Source organism: Neomonachus schauinslandi, chromosome 15 (assembly GCF_002201575.2).
Source record: "Neomonachus schauinslandi chromosome 15, ASM220157v2, whole genome shotgun sequence".
Classification (NCBI taxonomy): domain Eukaryota; kingdom Metazoa; phylum Chordata; class Mammalia; order Carnivora; family Phocidae; genus Neomonachus; species Neomonachus schauinslandi.
The window spans coordinates 46,539,292-46,559,205 of NC_058417.1; the positions used below are offsets into that span (position 1 = coordinate 46,539,292).

General features: G+C 41.3%; 2 protein-coding genes across 2 annotated transcripts in view; one reads left to right on the top strand and one right to left on the bottom strand.

Moving 5' to 3' along the window:
• Positions 1–19,914, top strand: part of HELZ (helicase with zinc finger) — a 160,032-nt gene that overhangs the window by 11,173 nt on the left and 128,945 nt on the right. Inside the window, exons 3-4 of the mRNA XM_021678518.2 lie at positions 15,355–15,582; positions 17,358–17,394. Coding sequence (XP_021534193.1) covers positions 15,373–15,582; positions 17,358–17,394 — 247 coding nt within the window. The 5' untranslated portion in view covers positions 15,355–15,372. The remainder of the gene's footprint in view (positions 1–15,354; positions 15,583–17,357; positions 17,395–19,914) is intronic.
• LOC110570473 (60S ribosomal protein L37a-like) lies at positions 8,648–8,983 on the bottom strand. Its single transcript, XM_021678517.1, has one exon. It carries the CDS (start codon positions 8,981–8,983, stop codon positions 8,705–8,707), a length of 279 nt encoding a protein of 92 aa, XP_021534192.1. The 3' UTR covers positions 8,648–8,704.

Consider the following 19,914-nt stretch of genomic DNA (forward strand, 5'->3'; position numbering starts at 1 on the left):
ACCCTGGGATCATGACCTGAGCCGAAGGCAGACCTTAACGACTGAGCCACCCAGGCGCCCCTCATCTTTTTTTTTTAAAAGATTTTATTTATTTATTTGAGAGAGAGAGAGCATGAGCAGGGGGAGAGGGAGAAGCAGGCTCCCCGCTGAGCAGGGAGCCAGACATGCGGCTCGATCCCAGGACCCTGGGATCATGACCTGAGCCGAAGACAGCCTCTTAACCATCTGAGCCACCCAGGCGCCCTTCCATTCCTCTGTTAATAGACACCTGGGTTGCTTCCACCTTTTGGCCGATGTGAATAATGCTGCTATAAACAAGGGTATACAAGTATTTGTTTGAGTCCCTGCTTTTAAGTCTTTTGGAAATTAACCCAGAAGTGGAATTGCTGGATCCTGTGGTAATTCTGTGTTTAATTTTTTGAAGAATCACCATACTGTTTTCCATAGTAGTAGCACCATTTTATGTCCCACTAGCTATGTATTTCTCCACATCCTCACCAACACTTGTTATTTTCTGGGCTTTTTTTTTTTTTTTGAGAGAGAGAGCATGCACCTACAAAATGACTGAGAGTGAGAGTGGGCAGGGGGAGAGGGGTAGAAGGAGAGAGAGAATCTCAAGCAGGCTCCACGCCCAGTGCCCAACGTGGAGTTGATCCCATGACCCTGAGATCATTTCCTGACCTGAGCTGAAACCAAGAGTCGGATGCTTAACTGACTGAGCCACCCGGCACCGCTGGATTAGTTTGGGTTTCAAATCACTTTTTTAAGTTAAAGAGAACCATTAGTTTATACTATGAAAATATTTATGCCTATAGGAAAGTTGAAAGACTAGTATAATCAACACTCAGTTGTTAGCATTTGCCATAATTTTCTTTCTCTCTTTCTCTAAATAGAGTTTTTTTTTCCAGAGCCAGTTGAAAGTTAGTGGCAGACATATTGTATGGTACTTCATTCATACAGGTTTGAATTGTGCAGGTCCGCTTAATACATGGAGTGTTTACAGTACAGTAAATGTATTTTCTGTTCCTTGTGATTCCTTCTTCTTTTTTTTTTTTTTTTAAGATTTATTTATTTAGGGGCGCCTGGGTGGCTCAGTTGGTTAAGCGACTGCCTTCGGCTCAGGTCATGATCCTGGAGTCCCGGGATCGAGTTCCCATCGGGCTCCCTGCTCAGCAGGGCGTCTGCTTCTCCCTCTGACCCTCCCCCCTCTCGTGTGCTCTCTCTCTCTCTCTCTCTCTCTCACTCTCTCAAATAAATGAATAAATAAAATCTTTAAAAAAAAAAAAAAGATTTATTTATTTAAGTAATCTCTACACCCAACATGGAGCCTGAGATCAAGAGTTGCATGCTGTACTGAGCCAGCCAGGTGTCCCTCTTGTGATTCTTTTAATAACGTTCTCTTTTCTCTAGTTTACTTAATTCTAAGAATACACTGTATAAGATAACATACAAAGTATGCGTTAATTGACTGTTAGCAGTAAGGCTTCTGGGCAACAGTAGGTTATTAGTAGTTAAGTTTTGGGGGAGTCAGAGTTATAAACAGATTTTTGACTTCACGGGGGTCAGCACCCTAAGGGTCAACTGTATCTCCTAAGTATGAGGACATTTTTCTTCGTAAACATAATATCATTATCACACCTAAGAATTCAGTAATACTAATGGTTTTACTATCAAATATCAAGTCTATATATATGTTTCCCCATTTCTCTCCAAAATGTATTTTATTTCTTTAGGTTATTATGTCTCTTTAGTTTTTTTTTTAGATTTTATTTATTTGAGAGAGCGTGCGAGAGTTGGAGGAGGGGCAGAGAGAGAGAGGAGAGAATCCCAAGGAGAGCTCGGAGCCTATTGCAGGGCTTGATCCCAGGACCCTGAGATCATGACCTGAGCCGTAACCAAGAGTGAGACGCTTAACTGACCAAGCCACCCAGGCGCCCCTGTTTAGTTTTTTAAAAATTTAGAATACTTACCCCCCCTCCCCGTTTTGTTTTTCATGACAGTGAAGCATGTTGCTTGTTGAAAAACGCAGGTGAATAAAAAAATCCATAATCCACCACTCAGAGATACCCACTTTATTTTTTATTTTTATATTTTAAAGATTTAATTTATTTGACAGAGAGAGAGACACAGCGAGAGAGGGAACACAAGCAGGGGGGGAGTGGGAGAGGGAGAAGCAGGCTCCCCACTGAGCAAGGAGCCCAATGTGGGGCTTGATCCCAGGACCCTGGGACCATGACCTGAGCTGGAGGCAGATGCTTAATGACTGAGCCACCCAGGCGCCCCTCCACTTTAATTTTTTAAACAAACTTCTAATTTTGGAATAATATTAGATTTACAGAAAAGTTGTAAATGTAGTATAGAGTTTTCATGTACTCTTCACCCAGTTTTCCCCATTGGTTTTTTTATTGTTGTTTTTTTAGTTTACACTTGAGCAGAGATTGATTTATGCAGCTTATCTAAAATCAGGGTCAAAATTCACAGTCACCATACCTGTCACTCCTCTTTTGCAAGTCAAAATTTTCTCAAGAAGTAGTTCCCCCATTGTTAATACCTTACATTTCTATGGTACATTTGTCAAATCTAGGAAACCTTCATTGGAACATTAGTGTTAAGTAATATCCAGATTTTATTTGGTTTTTCCTAGTTTTTCCACTAAAGCCCTTTTTCTGTCAAAGACCTATCCAGGATCCATGTTGAATATAGTTTTCATGTTTCTTGGGCTGTGACTGTTTTTCAGAGTTTCATTGTTTTTGTGACAATTTTGAAGAGTCCTGGTCAGGTATTTCTCTTTCTTACCTTCTTTCCTTCTCTCTCTCCTCCTTCCCTCCTTCCTCCCTTCTTCCCTTCTTCCTTCCTTCTTTGTTTCCTTCCTTCCTTTTGAAGATTTATTTATTTATTTGAAAGAGAGAGTGTGCGTGAGTGAGCCAGGAGAGGGGCAGAGGTAGAGGAAGAGAAAGAATCCCAAGCAGACTCCACGCTGAGCGCAGAGCCCTTTGTGGGGCTCCATCTCACGACCCTGAGATCAGGACCCGAGCCAAAGCCAAGAGCCGGACACTTAACTGACTTAGCCACCCAGGCACCCCTGGTCGGGTATTTCATAGAGTGTTCCTCAGTTTGGGTTTGTCTGATGTTTTCCTCATGATTAGACTGGAGTTACAGGTTTTGGGGAAGGAATACTCACTCTTAATATTTTGTTTTGGGGCGCCTGGGTGGCTCAGTCGGTTAAGCGGCTGCCTTCGGCTCAGGTCATGATCCTGGAGTCCTGGGATCGAGCCCTGCGTCGGTCTCCCTGCTCAGCGGGGAGTCTGCTTCTCCCTCTCCCTCTGCCTGCCTCTCTGCCTACTTGTGCTCTCTATCTATCTGTCAAATAAATAAATAAAATCTTAAAAAAAAAAATTTTGTTTCATATCTTGGCTTTTTATGTAACATTCAATACATATATGTTTTATAAAGTAGGATTATATATTGTATTATTTTATAATCTACTTTTTTTTTACTTTACCAAAACTTGTTTTTACTTATATATGGGAGTAGGAAACTCTGTACCGAGTTTCAAACGCTGATTTGAAAATACAGTTTTAGAACATAGACTGTTGGTAAATTAAAGACAGCTTTTAAGAATGATGATGGTGGTGGTGGTGGTGGTAGTACCATTTTGTTTTAATTATGCAGTTGGCTTTTTTTAAAATTGATTTATGTTTTATTTAAAAAGCTGAACTGTTTGGGATTATGATGTGTTTACAAGTCTCCACAGATAATCTAAAAGGGAAAATAAAGAAATACAAAGAATAGAAAAAGTTTTTTAGTAAAAAAATTTTCTTTGCAAGTAGCAACCTTTTCTAGAAAGTCAGTCTTTTGATTGCTTCATAAATATGGGTTTTTAAATATATATATTTTTTATAGATTAGTAGGCATGTTAGATGATTTGAGAGGAGACTCAAACTTTTCAAGAAATAATTTGGAATTATTGAAAGAAGGCTGTTTCCAGCATTGCTGGCAATTCTAAACTATGGGTCAGGAAAAGTCAGACTAATAGATGGAAAAAACCCCTCAATTTTAGCTGTTGATACAACTTTTAAAATTTAGTTTTTCTTGTTTTTATCATTTTAGTTACTAAGACAGATGGTGGAAGGTCCATTAGGATATTTCTTTTATGTACTTAAAACATTTTACTTTGCTATTGAATTTCATGCATTCTGCAATTTTTCATAAAGATTTTCATAATTTTCATAAAGAGAATTTACCTCTTTATGAAAGAGATTATTCAAAATGGAATATGAGTGATTTTAGTTTCTAGTTTTCTTCTCAGTGGGCTTAGTCTCTCATCTAATGCTTCTTGCATGCTCAGAGATTTTATAAGAGTTTTAGAGAGAAATGCAAGGCTGGGTAAATATTAAATACAGTACAGTGAATAAAATTTTCTTTACTTTGCAGAATATTTTGCCTATGTATCCCATAGAACCATGACAGATTCCAGTTTTGGATAAAAGCAGATAAATTTAAAGATAACACAATATTCCTCTTTATGACTTGGAATTCTAATGAGTACTGAATTTTGTACAGGACAGTTCTTGGAATGCTTGGCATTCAGGTTATTTTAGGCCATCTCTTTGGGAAATTCAATTAAAGTATTTACTGAATGGCTTTAGTGAATTGAATTGTTGTCTTGGGGATATAAATGATATAAAATATGACCCCTATTTATAGGATGGTTGTGTGGGCAGATAAAACATCTTATATATTTAATTCAAAATAATAAATGATTAAGAGGCCAAATCATTCTATAGGAAGTAGTGCTGGTTTGGGAGGGAGAACATTTTAGGAAAGTTAAGTCTGGGAGCATTCATTTAAAGCTGAGTAGGAGTTAGGTTCAGAGACAGGAGGGAAAGGACATTCAGGCAGTGGGAAGGGCATTGTCAGAGACTCAGAAGCCTGACTGTCCTTTGGGAGTGGTGGGAAAGTTAGGCTGTAGCCAGGCTGTGGGTGGCCTGGACGTCTGGTAATGAGCCTGGACATTATTTTATAGGCATTTCAGGACCACCGTGCCACCTCTGGAGTAATGGTTCTTTTTTTTTTTTTTTAAAGATTTTATTTATTTATTTGAGAGAGAGAGAATGAGACAGAGAGAGCACATGAGAGGGGGGAGGGTCAGAGGGAGAAGCAGACTCCCTGCCGAGCAGGGAGCCCGATGCGGGACTCGATCCGGGGACTCCAGGATCATGACCTGAGCCGAAGGCAGTCGCTTAACCGACTGAGCCACCCAGGCGCCCTGGAGTAATGGTTCTTAACTTTTTGTGTCCCTGAGGAAGCATGACACCCTTCTAGTGGCGTCACTGTCCCCCCACAGCTGTGCTGCTGAGTCTGGAGAACAGGGCATGCTCTGATATGCTTTCCTTAATCCACTGGGCTAGGTCATATGGGTTATTTTAATAATGTATCAATCTGGCTTTTCTTCTTTTGTCACAATACATTTACTTTCCAGAAGAGTCTTGTTTTCAGAATAATAGAGTTTCCACAGGGAAAATAACAATGCATGAGGCAGATTAAAGGCAAGTTACTGACTTAGTAAAAAAAAGTGAATCTCTTAATTTTTTCCTAGCAATTCTTCCTTTAAATTTTTGTTTTGTTAGTCATGTAAAGAAACTTATGTATTTTATTGTATGTGTCTTTTAAGTTTTCCTATGGTTTTATTGTTTATGTAACTTAATAATTAAGGACAACTTGGGGCGCCTGGGGGGCTCAGTTGGTTAAGCGACTGCCTTCGACTCAGGTCATGATCCTGGAGTCCCTGGATCGAGTCCCGCATCGGGCTCCCTGCTCGGCAGGGAGTCTGTTTCTCCCTCTGACCCTCCCCCCTCTCATGTGCTTGCTCTCTCTCATTCTCTCTCTCTCAAATAAATAAATAAAGTCTTTAAAAAAAAAATAATTAAGGACAACTTGGAGTCTAATCAAGACCCGATTATGGCTGTTAGTGAGTGGATAGTTCTAATGTCCAGCAAAACTCATCATCAGTCTTCGCAAATCTTGACAAATGCCGTCCGATTCATTCCACCTAAGTTAATTATGAGGAAGATAATTTTTTTGTTTCTGATGGAAACAAATGTATAAGACAGTATAGAAATCATCTTCAATTTAGATTGAGGAAATTTTATTTACTACCATTGGCTCCTGCTGTTTGGTCACAGTTTATTTTTTTTTGAAGTCTGTCTGTAGTCAAATAAGCTTTAGCTCTTTTGAAATGAAGGAGGAACATAACTACATTAACAAGAAAAGTTAATTTAGGGAAGATAACTGATTTTTTTTTTTAACAATAAAATACATTTCATGACTTGATTTCATGGTGGTCTTTCTTATACTGTTACAGAAAGAAGTCCACAGTGGGAAAAGAATGATGCTTTTAAAAATCACCTTCCTTTTTATCATCTGTTACTGAAGATGTCTTAGTCCAGGCCTGTCTACCTACCACCTTTGTGGTGCACTGTTGATTGCATTTTTCTTCTAATATTTACTTTTGGTCCTGAACAGATTACTTAGCGATGTTGGAATTCTTCAGAAGTATCCTATATTTTGTGCCAAGTGAACTCAGTGATTGCTCTATTTGGAGATATTCTTTCTGAGCCTCCATTCTTGCCTCTAAAACGTACATGCATGGAAAGGGAAATGTGTAGAAGTTTTCCATTTATTAACAACACTTACCCTTCTGTATCTATTTCCAGTTTTTAAAAAACATGTTAATTGTGACATTGCGATTTATATTTTAAAAGTAATTTTAAAATTTTACTTTGAAATTATCATACTGTAAAAGTGGCTTTTTTCTTTTGGTAATAAAAATTTTTCAATTTCGGGCGCCTGGGTGGCTCAGTTGGTTGGGCGACTGCCTTCGGCTCAGGTCATGATCCTGGAGTCCCAGGATCGAGTCCCGCATCGGGCTCCCTGCTCGGCGGGGAGTCTGCTTCTCCCTCTCCCACTCCCCGTTTGTGTTCCGTCTCTCGCTGTGTCTTTCTCTGTCAAATAAATAAATAAAATCTTTAAAAAAAAAAAAATTTTTCAATTTCATACATGTATAGTTTTTGCAGACATTCCTACAGTCAGGATACACACTGTCGTCATCCCAGAAAACTCCCTCATGCGCTCCTTGTGTAGTTACCCATCCCCATTCCATCACCCCTGCAACCACTGACCTTTTTCCATCCCTATAGTTTTGGCTTTTTGAGAATATAATACAAATGGAATCATACCCTGTTAAGCTTTTGAGACTGGGCTCTTTTATTCTTTCAGATTCATCTAAAGTATTACATGTATTGCAAATTTATTCTTTTTTTATTGCTGAGTAGTTTTCCATTGTCACTTATTAAAGGATATTTGGATTGTTTCCACTTTTTAGCAGTTATGAGTAGAGCTGCTGTAAACATCTGTGTATAGATTTTTGTGTGAACATACGTTTTCATTTCTCCAGGGTAGCTGTCTGTGGGGAGAGGGGATTGCTGGGTCATACAGTGAGTATATGTTTAACTTTTTAAGAAACTGTCAACCCTTTTTCTGGAGGGGTTGTACCATTTTATTTTATTTTATTTTTTTAAGGATTTTATTTATTTATTTGAGCGAGAATGAGAGAGAGAACACGAGAGGGGGGAGGGTCAGAGGGAGAAGCAGACTCCCTGCTGAGCAGGGAGTCCGATGTGGGGCTCGATCCTGGGACTCCAGGATCATGACCTGAGCCGAAGCAGTCGCCTAACCAACTGAGCCACCCAGGTGCCCCGGGTTGTACCATTTTATGTTCCCACTCGCAGTGTATGAGAGTTCTGGTTATTCCACATCATTGATATCATCAATCTTTGTAATGTAGCCATTCTGATAGGTATGTAGTATGTCTGGTCATGGTTTTAATTTGCCTTTCTCTGATGACTAAAGCCATTGAACATCTTTTCATGTGCTAATTTGCCATCATCCTATCTTCTTTGTGGAGTGTGTGTGGAAATTTTTTTTTTTTAAAGATTTTTCATTTATTTATTTGAGAGAGAGAGACTGAGAGAGAGAGCATATGAGAGGGGGGAGGGTCGAGAGGGTCAGAGGGAGAAGCAGACTCCCTGCCGAGCAGGGAGCCCGATGCGGGACTCGATCCAGGGACTCCAGGATCATGACCTTAGCCGAAGGCAGTTGCTTAACCAACTGAGCCACCCAGGCGCCCTGTGTGGAAATCTTTTATCCAGCTTTTAATTTGGTTATTTTCTTACTATTGAGTTTTGAGAGTTCTTTCTATGTCCGGATACAAACCCTTTTTCAGATATGTGATTGCAAATAATTTTCTCTTAGTCTTTAGCTTTCTCTTCATTCCTTTACCGGTGTTTTTCAGAGAGCAAAAATGTTTAATTTTGATTAGGTCTAATTTATCATTTTTTTTTCCTTTTTTTGAATTGTACGAAGATGGATAGATTTAAAAAAAAATTTATTTGACAGAGAAAGAGACAGCGAGAGAGGGAACACAGCAGGGGGAGTGGGAGAGGGCAAAGCTGGCTTCCCGCCGAGCAGGGAGACCCATGCAGGGCTCGATCCCAGCACCGTGGGATCATGAACCGAAGGCAGACGCTTAACGACTGAGCCACCCAGGTGCCCCAAGATGGATAGATTTTATGTATGTATGTATGTATGTTATATAAATTAACCCATTTATTATAGGCTAACAATGTTTCAAATGGTGAAGCTTCTACTGGTCTTTCAACTCCTTCAGTCTTCTGATGGCAGACTTTACTGTGACAGCAGAAGTGGTGTTGTAGGTCCAGGCGCCACCAGCGACGGTTTTCATGCAGGAGCCACAATGCCAGATCCCCACAGCTCGTCTTTTCATCTTGGTTTTGCCACAGAAGGAGCAAGTGTACCTGGCAGGCTGGCTTATTTCAATCTTCTTCCCCATTTTCCTAAGGGAGGCACCATAACGGGTCCCATATTTACCCACGATTCCGACCTTCTTGGTGTGTTTAGCCATGTCGCCGCAAACTAGGTCTGAGCCCAGAGAGCAAGATAGATAGATTTTAAAACAAGTTTCTTTCCTATAAAAACAATAAGGGGCGCCTGGGTGGCATTTGTTAAGCATCTGCCTTCGGCTCAGGTCATGGTCCCAGGGTCCTGGGATCAAGCCCCACATCGGGCTCCCTGCTCCGTGGGAAGCCTGCTTCTCCCTCTCCCGCTCCCCCTGCTTATGTTCCCTCTTTCGTTGTGTCTCTGTCAAATAAATAAATAAAAATCCTTAAAAAAAAAAAAAAAGCAATGAAAACTAACTTAGTGATAGGAATGTTCTCATAAAGTTGACTTTTGTGGAAGGTGCAAATGTTATCATTTTATGGAAAGGTGGTGCTAATTAAAATACTCCTTAGTCTTAGGGACTCCTAGGACTTTTGCTTAACCAAAAAAGATGATTGGCTTAGATTTGGGAGGATTTTCCCACTTACTTTTAAATTGTAATCTCTAACATGGTTAACACACGGATACTTTTATAATGCAGAATTATGTAGGAAATCAGTCATTAAGACTGTTTTAGAATTAAAATGGTGATACTTAGATTCACGTTTGATGGTTTTGGAAGTGCCTGGGTTTGAGTTTCTACTCTTGGAACAGCATTGGAACCTCGATTGTGGGTTCAGAGTCAGTGTCATGGCTAAAAGCAGGATTTGAATCCTGCCTCTGTTGTTTACAGTATAGCTGTGGTTAAGTAACTTTTCTGTGCTTCAGTTTCCTTCTCTGTAAATGGGATTGGAAAAAATAATAATATCCACCATATAAGGTCATTATAGGGATTAAATTAGATTCCATAGAGTGTTTTCAACAACATCCAGCACAAAATAAGCATTCAGTAAATGGTTCTTATTACTGCTGAAGTAGCTTTATGGTGAAGTCGTTTAAACAAATGTTTTAGAATTATATTTTCAACAGGCATTATAACCAAATACCGCACTTTTTTCCCTCTCTACACTTTCTGTTATTAGTAATCAGTAATTGTGGCCAGTGTTATTAGCAATCGTGTGTAGATACTGTTTTATGAGACAGTCACCAGCCCCTTCTGTTTTTCACTTCCTGTGAGGTACAAATTAGATGTACATATATATCAATTAGTTCCAACTGCCTGAAACATCAACCTGAACTGTCTTAAACTAGAAAGAAATTTCTTGGCTCACGTAACTGCAAGGTCCAGGCATAGCTAGCTGGAGTCAGGGCTCAAGTAGTGACATCAGGACTCAGTTTCTCCCCATGAATCAACTCTGCCTTTTCCTGTATAGACTTCAGTTGTAGGCACTATATGTTAGAAAAATGGCCGCAGCATATTCAACCCCTGGAGTCTCTCAGAGTTTAGATTTAGCAGGAAAGGACACCTCTTTCCCAGAAGCCTCAGCAAAAGTCTCATGTTTCATTGGCTCTTATGGGGTCACATGTCTCACCCTGAGCCAATCATTGTGTTCTGGGCTGTGAGACTTGGATTGGCCGGTTGTGCCATGGCAGCCTTGTTTTCCGTGGTGCAGTCTGCTCCTCAGGAACCACATGGACTGAGAGTAGGGCAGAGGTGAATTCTCAAAGGGGAAGTATGGGCTTTTATTACCAGGAAGAGGAATGGATACTGGGTGGCCAAATAACTAATGATATTAGTCTCTTCTATAGGTCAGCAGCAGATTGCCGGAGTTCATGGATTTGGATTGGAATCTTGGTTTCTGATGCCTGCTTTCTTGCCTGTGAAGTTACATATTCCAAAGCCCATGTTCCCCACAGGGGTCGGTGTTTGTAGAAAGTTACAGTGTTTTATGTTCTTTTTATGCAAGTTGAATGTTTTTAACAGGAAGAGAAAGAATCAAGGCTGATAGAGGGTACATCTCACAATAGGCGGATATGGTGCTTCTTCCTATATTGATGTGATTCATGTGACTCATCTCCTTTCCCTGGACCTCCCTGTCCCACAGGAGAGGCTCTTCTAGACCCAGCATGGTCAGTGTCTGCCCTTGGATCCGGCTGTTCTGGCCAGGCAGCGGGATCATATGCTATCGATATGGCTGTATCTGTATCCTAGTCCAGAGTGTCTGTCAGCCCCACAGTGAGGTGCATCTGGGTGCTGGCCTCTTCTAGGAGAAGTAGTTCTAGATCTCTTACTCTGTGTTTTCTGTAGTCCATTTTAGCATGGCTTGCGGCATCATCTCACTTGACTGGCAGTTTTTATTTTACCTGTGAGAAAGCACTTTAGTTTCTTCAGGAGTATGTGTAGCGAGGTGATGCGGTTTTCTGAAAAACCAGAGAAAACAGTTGAATAAGACCTGTTTCGTACTGTGATCCACACTACAGCAAAGTACCCCTAGTGAGGTTCAGGTAGGACTTAGGTAGAAACTAATTTTCAGGACCTGATTAGCAAAGGTAATTGGGGTAGAAACTTTCACATCCTCTTCTGAGGTAGGCTCTTGAACCTAATGAATCAGATGTTAACTCTAAGTCATTTACCCACAGATCTCCTGACATTAATAGTTCTGCCTCTCATCTCTACTTATATGTTGTTATTGAGATTCCCCTGGCGAATATGTTTGGTGGCTAATGTTGACAAGAGTCTTGTGATCTCCCTTTATAGCCACTTTTAGGGGTTTTCTTGTCTAGATCAGTGACAAATGTACTTACTTCTCCAAAGGCTGTTCTTCCATAATCATTATCAGTTTATTGAGGTGGATAAAATAGATGAAAATAATTCCTCTGTTAAGTAAGTAAAGTAGTTATGTAGAGTGCTGTTTTGTTTTCTATAATTACATTATTTTATGTTGAGATCAGTGCAGTGATTCTACTTTATATAAATTGCAGATTTGGAATTTTAGGGAAAAACAATAGCTAACACTTAACTGAGCACTTATTGTGTGCCAGGCATTCTTATAAGTGTTCTACACATATTATTTTACCTAAGCCTGCATTAATCATAGGAGGTAGGCATTAGTTGTCTTGCCATTTTAGAAGTAAGTCGAGATACAGGAGGTTAAGTCACTTGCCCTGGCCATGCAGCTGGCGAGTGTCTGAGTGACAGGGCTGATGGTGAGTGAGGGGGTTGGTGAGTGCGGGGGGCTGGTGAGTTGTGAATGCAAGTTCTCTGGCTCTGAGCCTATGCTTGGATCACTGTGCTGCATTCTGTCCCTAAGGAAGATTGTAGGTTGTGCATTCTTGGTTTTTCTTTTCTTTTTACTTCTTGTAATATTTTCTAGATGTGGGCTCAGAGTTTTATAGGAAAGATTTGCTCATTCTGGGGTGTTTGGTATCCGTGGGTTTATCTATCTATTGTTGCTGTTACCTGCCAAGCGAATACTGTGTGCTTGTTTGTATCAGTAATCCTCAATCGGGAATGATTTTACCCCCCAGGGGACATTTGCTTATGTCTGCAGCCCCTTTGAGTTGTCACAGGTTGGGAGATACTACTGGCATCTAGTGGGTAGAGGCCAGAGATGCTCTTACACATCTTACAAAGCACGGGACGGCCTCCCCAAACTAAGAAGTATTTGGTCCGTAGTGTCAGGAGCATCAGCTGAGGCCTGTGTAATAAGTTAGTGATTATCTTCTAATGCCATTCTTATGCCTAAGGGGCAAAGTCACAGTAGTAATATGGAAGTCGTCATTTTTGATTTTTGTTTGGTAATTGATTTCATCCACATTGATGCATGTTTGTATAAGGGGCATGAATACCAACTATACCTAACATATTTAAGCTTCACTAAGTCAAACTGGGTCTTGTGGCCCATTGAAGGAGGGCTGAGGAAGTTGAAACGGACGCCATGGAGAGACTGAGTACACAGTACTCTAGATATTTGTTGTATTATTTATTTATTTAAAGATTTAATTAATTATTTTAAAGTGAGATATTTTAAGATTTTATTTATTCATTTGAGAGAGGGAGAGACAGAGGGAGCACAAGCAGGGGGAGAGGCAGAGGAAGAGGGAGAAGCAGGCTCTCTGCTGAGCAGAGAGCCCGATGTGGGCCCCGATCGCTGGACCTGGAGATCATGGCGTGAGCCGAAGGCATATGCTTAACCATCTGCGCCACCCAGGTGCCCCTATTTATTTATTTTAGAGAGAGAGAGAGAGAGAGTGGGAGAAGGAAAGAGGGAATCCTCAGGCACATTCCCTGCTGAGTGTGGAGCCGGACAAGGGGCTTGATCTCATGATGCTGAGATCACGACCTGATCTGAAATCAAGAGTTGGACACTCGGGGGCGCCTGGGTGGCTCAGTCGTTAAACGTCTGCCTTCGGCTCAGATCATGGTCCCTGCTCCGAGGGAAGCCTGCTTCTCCGTCTCCCACTCCCCTTGCTTGTGTTCCCTCTTTCGCTAACTCTCTCTGTCAAATAAATAAATAAAATCTTTAAAAAAAAAAAAAGTTGGACGCTCAACCGACAGAGCCACCCAGGCGCCCCTATTTGTTGGATTATCTTGTGAATAACAGATTTTTTTTTTATTGTTTTTGTTTTTGTGGTTCTTGTTAAAATTTGCTAAATGTAAACATTTAAAATATCCTGTAATTTTAAAACCGTGTTTTGGTATTCTTTTAATTAAAAATTTCAAACTGAGAAAAGTAGAGAATATTGTACCCATGTGCATACCAGCCAGTTTAACAAATGCTGACAGAGGCCGAAGTCCTTTTTGACTCTTTCTTGGTCCATTCCTTAGAAATTTCTACATTTTTTGACATACAAGTATCACGAAGTTGAAGGGGCCTGGACCTCTGCTGAAGTCTGTCCTTCTGCCTCACCCCCCGCCACTGTGTTTTGGGGGCCTATCCGCAGGTGTCTCCCTTTGGCTTTCGCTGCGGGTGGCAGAGGCAGCAGATGGCTGAAGAACAGCTGGGAGAGCGTGGGGCCAGGTTGTCATCAAAGCTGGAGAGGCCAGGCAGGAGTGTCCGTGTGGGCTGGAGAGAGCCGAGAGGGACAGAGAAGTACCTGGGGCCAGTGGGTAAGGTGGAAAGTAGGGAAGAGTAGGAGAGTGAGTAAGGTGGGAGCAGGCAAGAAAAGCAATCTGCGTGCTTGACGGAGCTGGTGACTAGAGGTCAGCAAGAGTGATCCTCCGAAGTAGTATTGTGATCGTCAGGTCAAAGGATTTTAGGTCTTCTCTGCGTAGGTTTTGTGCTCTTGCTGTGTGAGTGATCCAGCTAGGCAGAGGCTGTGCTTGAATTCTCAGTATCTCTTCCTTGGACCACCGTAGTGGTCTCTTATTAATAGCAATGCCTGCCTCTCAGCACTTCTTCACAGGACTTCTATACAAGAGAGTCGTTCCTTATTTAGTTACTTTTATTTTTATGTTTAAAGATTTATTTATTTGGGGAGGGGCAGAGAGAGAGAGGGAGAGAGACCCTTGAGCAGTCTGTGCACTGTGCGTGGAGCCTGACGCGGGGCTTGATCTCATGACCCTGAGATCACAACCTGAGTCGAAACCAAGAGTTGGACGCTTAACCGACTGTGCCACCCAGATGCCCCAGATTCTTTTCCTTATTTAAAAATCTATCATGCCCCATCACCTGTGGAATAAAGCTCTCACTTCTTGTGGCATGTGAGGTCATTCGTCTCTCCTGCTCCTCTTTTCCCTGACACAGCTGGAGTTCAAGTCACATAGTTTCTCCTCCGTCATTTCACTTGAACTCCTCTCTCTGAAAAGCCCACATATGCTCTCCCTATCATCTCTGCGTGGTGAACTTCTGTTCACCTTTTGAGGCCAGCTCATGCCTTTTGGCAGATGGAATAAGTCTTTCTTGTAATTGTTCATTTGTGCTTGGCTGCTCTTGCTAGAATCGGAGTTTCTTGAAAGCAGTGATGCCATGTTCCATCTTTGATTTCAGTGTTGTTAGCACAGGGCTTGGCCTCGGGAGATCTTTGTTGAATTGAATTAATAGGCAGTTCAAAGTTGGATTTTAGCCATTTTTTTTATGTTGGTGGGAAAAATCCTGCATGGTATAGATTTCGATTCTCTGCAATCACAGTCACAGAATTATAAGACTGAACTTGGGAGGTTTGGATATGAAACATTTCTCTACTGTCTGGTTTAAAAAAAAAAAAAAGCCTTCATGGTTTGTTGCACCCTGCAATATTCAAAGTCATGTTTCATTTATACATTTGATGTGTTGTTTGTATGATACTGACTTACGGTTGACATTTTGCTCGGATCTTAGTAAAGATTTCACAGAATATAAAAGAGAAGTATAGATTTTGTAGCGTCAGTAGCCACTGCTCAGCTGCAGCTTGGTCAGAAGGCTGATTGAGAGTAACTATTCAGATAGATAATTAAACCAGCTGAGGTAGGAATGAGGCTAGAATTTAGTAAGATTTTAAAACTTTCTCTGACTTGTTCTTTCTTCCTGCCTTTAGGATTTTTGTCCCTGAGTCATGGAAGACAGAAGAGCTGAGAAGTCATGTGAACAAGCGTGCGAATCACTTAAGAGGCAGGACTATGAAATGACCCTCAAGCACTGCACAGAGGCCCTCCTTTCTCTTGGCCGGTACTCCATGGCTGACTTCACAGGGCCATGTCCACTGGAGATAGAAAGCATCAAAATTGAGAGTCTTCTTTACAGAATTGCCTCATTTTTGCAACTGGTGAGTAAACACTGTTGATAAGCCAATGCCCAACCATGTAAAAGGGACTTTTTCATTGAGTGGGGACAGTTGTTGGTCATAATCACCTAATTCTGGGCTGAGGAGATGAGTGACCTGGCTAGTGATTGCTGAATATGTTTAATTGCAACAACTGTTTTTAAGCCTTTAAATTGCACTAATGTATAACATTTTGGGTTATTCACTCATCCACCAGATACTTACTGAGTGTATACTATGTGCTGGACACTGGTCTAGGTACTTGGTATACATTGGTGAAAAAGAAGAGCCTTCATGGTATTTTTTCTATTAGGGGGACAGACAGTAAACAATAGATACTATATATAGGTAGACACTTTAGACTGTGAGAAGGTAGCAGTCTGCATGAAAAAAAGCCGGACAGGGCAAGGGAGATTGGGGATACTAGGGTTAGGGATGCAGTTGCAGTTTTAAATTGAGTGGTCAAGGTTGGCTTCACGGATCAGGTGATATGAAAGAGGTAAGGGAGTGAGCCATGTCAAGATCTGGAGGAAGAGCATTACAGGCAGAGGAAACAGTGCAAAGACCCTGAGGCAGAAGCCTGCCTGGCATGTTTGAGAGATAGCTAGATGGCCCCTGTGCTGGAGAAAAGTATGTGACAAGGAGTGGGTAACAGAACTAGATCCTGTGGGGTCATCCAGGTCCCTGTAAGGACCTGTTTTTCTTCTACTTAAGATGGGGAGCTCTTGTGGGTTTTTTAAATTTAAATTAAAATTTTTTTTTTAGGTTTTATTTATTTGTCAGAGAGAGAGAGGAGCACAAGCAGGGGGAGCGGCAGGCAGGAGAAGCAGGCTCCTCGCTGAGCAAGGAGTCTGATACGGGACTCGATCCCAGGGCCCTGGGATCATGACCTGAGCTGAAGGCAGACGCTTAACTGACTGAGCCATCCAGGCGTCCCTCTTGTGGGTTTTTTTTTTTTTTTTTTTAAAGATTTTATTTATTTGACAGAGAGAAAGACAGCCAGAGAGGGAACACAAGCAGGGGGAGTGGGAGAGGGAGAAGCAGGCTTCCCGCTGAGCAGGGAGCCCGATGCGGGGCTCGATCCCAGGACCCTGGGATCATGACCTGAGCCGAAGGCAGACGCTTAACGACTGAGCCACCCAGGTGCCCCCCTCTTGTGGGGTTTTGAGCAGAGGGGTGGTATGATCTGATTTGGCAGGAATTCTTTGGCTTTTTTGTTGAGAATAGGCTATAGGAGGGTAAGTGTAGAGGCAGGGGGACTAGTTTGGAGGCTGTTGGAATAATCCATGCCAGAGATGATAGTGGTTCAGACAAAATGGTAGCAGTGGAGAGAGTGAGAAGTGCTTTGGTTCTGGTTCTAAGTTGAAGATAGAACTAGTAAGATTTCTTAATCCGTGAATGCAGGGAGTGAAAGAGAGGGAGCCGTCACAGATTCCTTACTTCAATGTTGTTTTGTCTGAGCAATTGGAAAGTGGAGTTTCCTTCCTTCAGTGAAGTCGTTAGCCGAGGGTGATCATGAAGGAGGAGGCTCTGGTGATTTGGAGCTAGAGAAAGTGAGAAGTCGAGTGAGTAAATGGACAGGGAAGTACATTATAATGTTTATTTGTAGAGTACTGTGTAATCCTCAGAGAGCACATGAGTTGGTTGTGCTCTGTGAATATTACATTTGAAACATTAATAATTAAACTTTGAAACAAAGCAGAGCTCTTTTTGGATAAAATCTGTGTTAAGCAGCCCTTGAACTACTTAATTTAATCTTGTATCTTTTTATTTTGCAGAAAAACTATGGGCAAGCTGATGAAGATTGTAGGCATGGTATGTTTAAAAATGGGACTGTTTTCTACTTTGAAAATTTTGAGTTATTTAAATGAGCAATGTTTAAGATTTGATTTTTTTATATGCTAATTTCAGGAGAGATTATAGTATTTTAAACACTCCACCTTACAGTGATGACTAGTAACTAATTTAGATGACACCTTCCTTGCCTTGATGGGTGTACACTTGAACATGGTTCCTAGTCACGAGTGAGAACATTGATAGTGTCCTTTTCACGTTTGTGTATTTTCAGTCAGTAAGAGCCAAATTTTAAGAACTGTAACACACATTGATTAAATGTTAAGCTTGGGTCAATTGAAATGCTTGCTTGTTCTTCCTAAAATGTTTTTATCCCTTCAGTAGAAGATTTCCCTTAGAGAGGAGAGACTGTCTAGGGTGCTCCTTGGTGCTTTTTCCTGTTTTCTTTGGGCGAGAAATTAATTAAAAAGATTCTTGCTCTTTGGGTACTCATAGAATAGGAATCCTTTTCTTCGTGATTGCTGCCAGTTCACTGGAATGAATTGAGTGAGTGGGAGAAGGGGCTCAGCGTGCATTCTCACACACCCTTGGTGGGATTTTTTGCACAGCTCAGTGATTTGAGTACTGTAATGTGTCATTTATCCAGAATTTGGGGGAGGGGTGCTGAGGTGTTAAACAGAAGTTAAAAGCTTTTTATTACGCTTTTGTATCAGAACTTTTGAAAATATTAACTGTTTTTGTTGTAAACCTTAAAAACTATTAACTCCTGTGGCATATTGGACATAACCATTCATTGAAGAATGTGAACCTCCTTTAATAAAATCTTTACTACATGTGGACATTTAAAGTTACCCACAAGCCAAATAATAGTAAGTCAGATGATATAGTGGAATATGAAGAAGGGAATCATTTCCCCGTTTTAGCCCATCTGAAGAAATCCCTGTTACTAGTTTCTGTATCTTTAGTACCTTTTTCCACAGTGACAAACACAAATGCTTATAATAATGTAGGTAGGGGTTTTCCTTTAAAAATTAAAAAAGATTTATATGATCACTACAAAGCATATTTCTTCCATACCAACAGATCATGGATATCTTTCTAAGTTCTACCACTTCCAATTACTGCTTAATATTCCATACTATAAATGTTTCATATTGGGCATTCAGGTGGTTCTAGTTTTCTAGTTTGTTCATTATAATCCATCCTGTAATAAAAATATATTCTTTCTTACTGTTGTTTGTTTCTGTAGGATAGTCTTAAAAGGATGTTTAGGTGAAGGAGTTGTTTTTTCCCTTTTTTTTTTTAAGACGTATTTAGGGGCACCTGGGTGGCTTAGTCAGTTAAGTGTCTGCCTTTGGCTCAGGTCATGATCCCAGGGTCCTGGGATCGAGCCCCGCATCGGGCTCCCTGCTCCTCGGGAAGCCTGCTTCTCTCCCTCTCCCATTCCCCCTGCTTGTGTTCCCTCTCTCGCTGTGTTTCTGTCAAATAAATAAAATAAAAAATAAAAAAAATTTAAAAAGAGACATATTTGTTTTTAGAGAGAGTGAGAGAGGGAGAGTGGGGGTGGGGGTAGGGGCTGGGGCAGAGGGAGGGGGAGAGAGAATCTCAAGCAGACTCCCTCTTGAGCATGAACCTGGCCTTGAGCTCATGACCTGAGCCGAAATCAAGAGTTGGACACTTAACTGACTTCGCCACTCAGGCGCTCCTGGGTGAAGGAGTTTTAAAAGTTGGATATCTGGCTTGAAATTATGTGTGTGTGTGTGTGTGTGTGTGTGTATATTTTAAAGATTTATTTAAAATTTTTTTTAAAGATTTATTTAAAATTTTTTTAAAGATTTATTTATTTGACAAGTGTGTGCACGCACACGCAGGGGGAGCTGCAGGCAGAGGGAGAGGGAGAAGCAGGCTCCCCACTGAGAGGGAGCTCGATGCAGGACTCGATCCCACAACCCCGGGATCATGACCCGAGCCCAAGGCAGATGCTCAACTGACTGAGCTACCCAGGTGCCCCTATATGCTTACAGTTTTTTGTTAAAGATTTTATTTATTTATTTGACAGTGAGAGAGAGAGAGAGAGAGGGAGAGAGCACAAGCAGGGGGAGCAGCAGAGGGAGAGGGAGAAGCTGGCTTCTCGCTGAGCAGGGAGACCGATGTGGGGCTCGATCCCAGCACCCTGGGATCATGACCTGAGCCAAAGGCAGATGCTTAATGACTGAGCCACCCAGGTGCCCGAATATATGCTTACAGTTTTAACAGACATTGTCAGATTCGTTTCTGATGCACGCACGCAGCAGCAGTACATGAGAATGCCTGTGCCCCATAATCTCAGTAACACTGGAGCCTGTCAGTCTTGACATTTTGCCAATCTCATGTGTGAGAAATGGACCCTCTTTCTTCACTTTTCACTACCTTGAGTAGTAGTGAGGTTGGTACAGTCTTCTCATTTTGGAGACATACAAAGTCTCAGAAGGTTAAATGACTTGTGAAAAATCACAGGAGAGTAAATGCTGTTAGTGAAGGAGCATATGGAATATTTTTCTG

Bases quoted from the DNA above. Each gene is read 5' to 3' on its own strand.
- LOC110570473 (XM_021678517.1), bottom strand. From the start codon at position 8,983: ATGGCTAAACACACCAAGAAGGTCGGAATCGTGGGTAAATATGGGACC.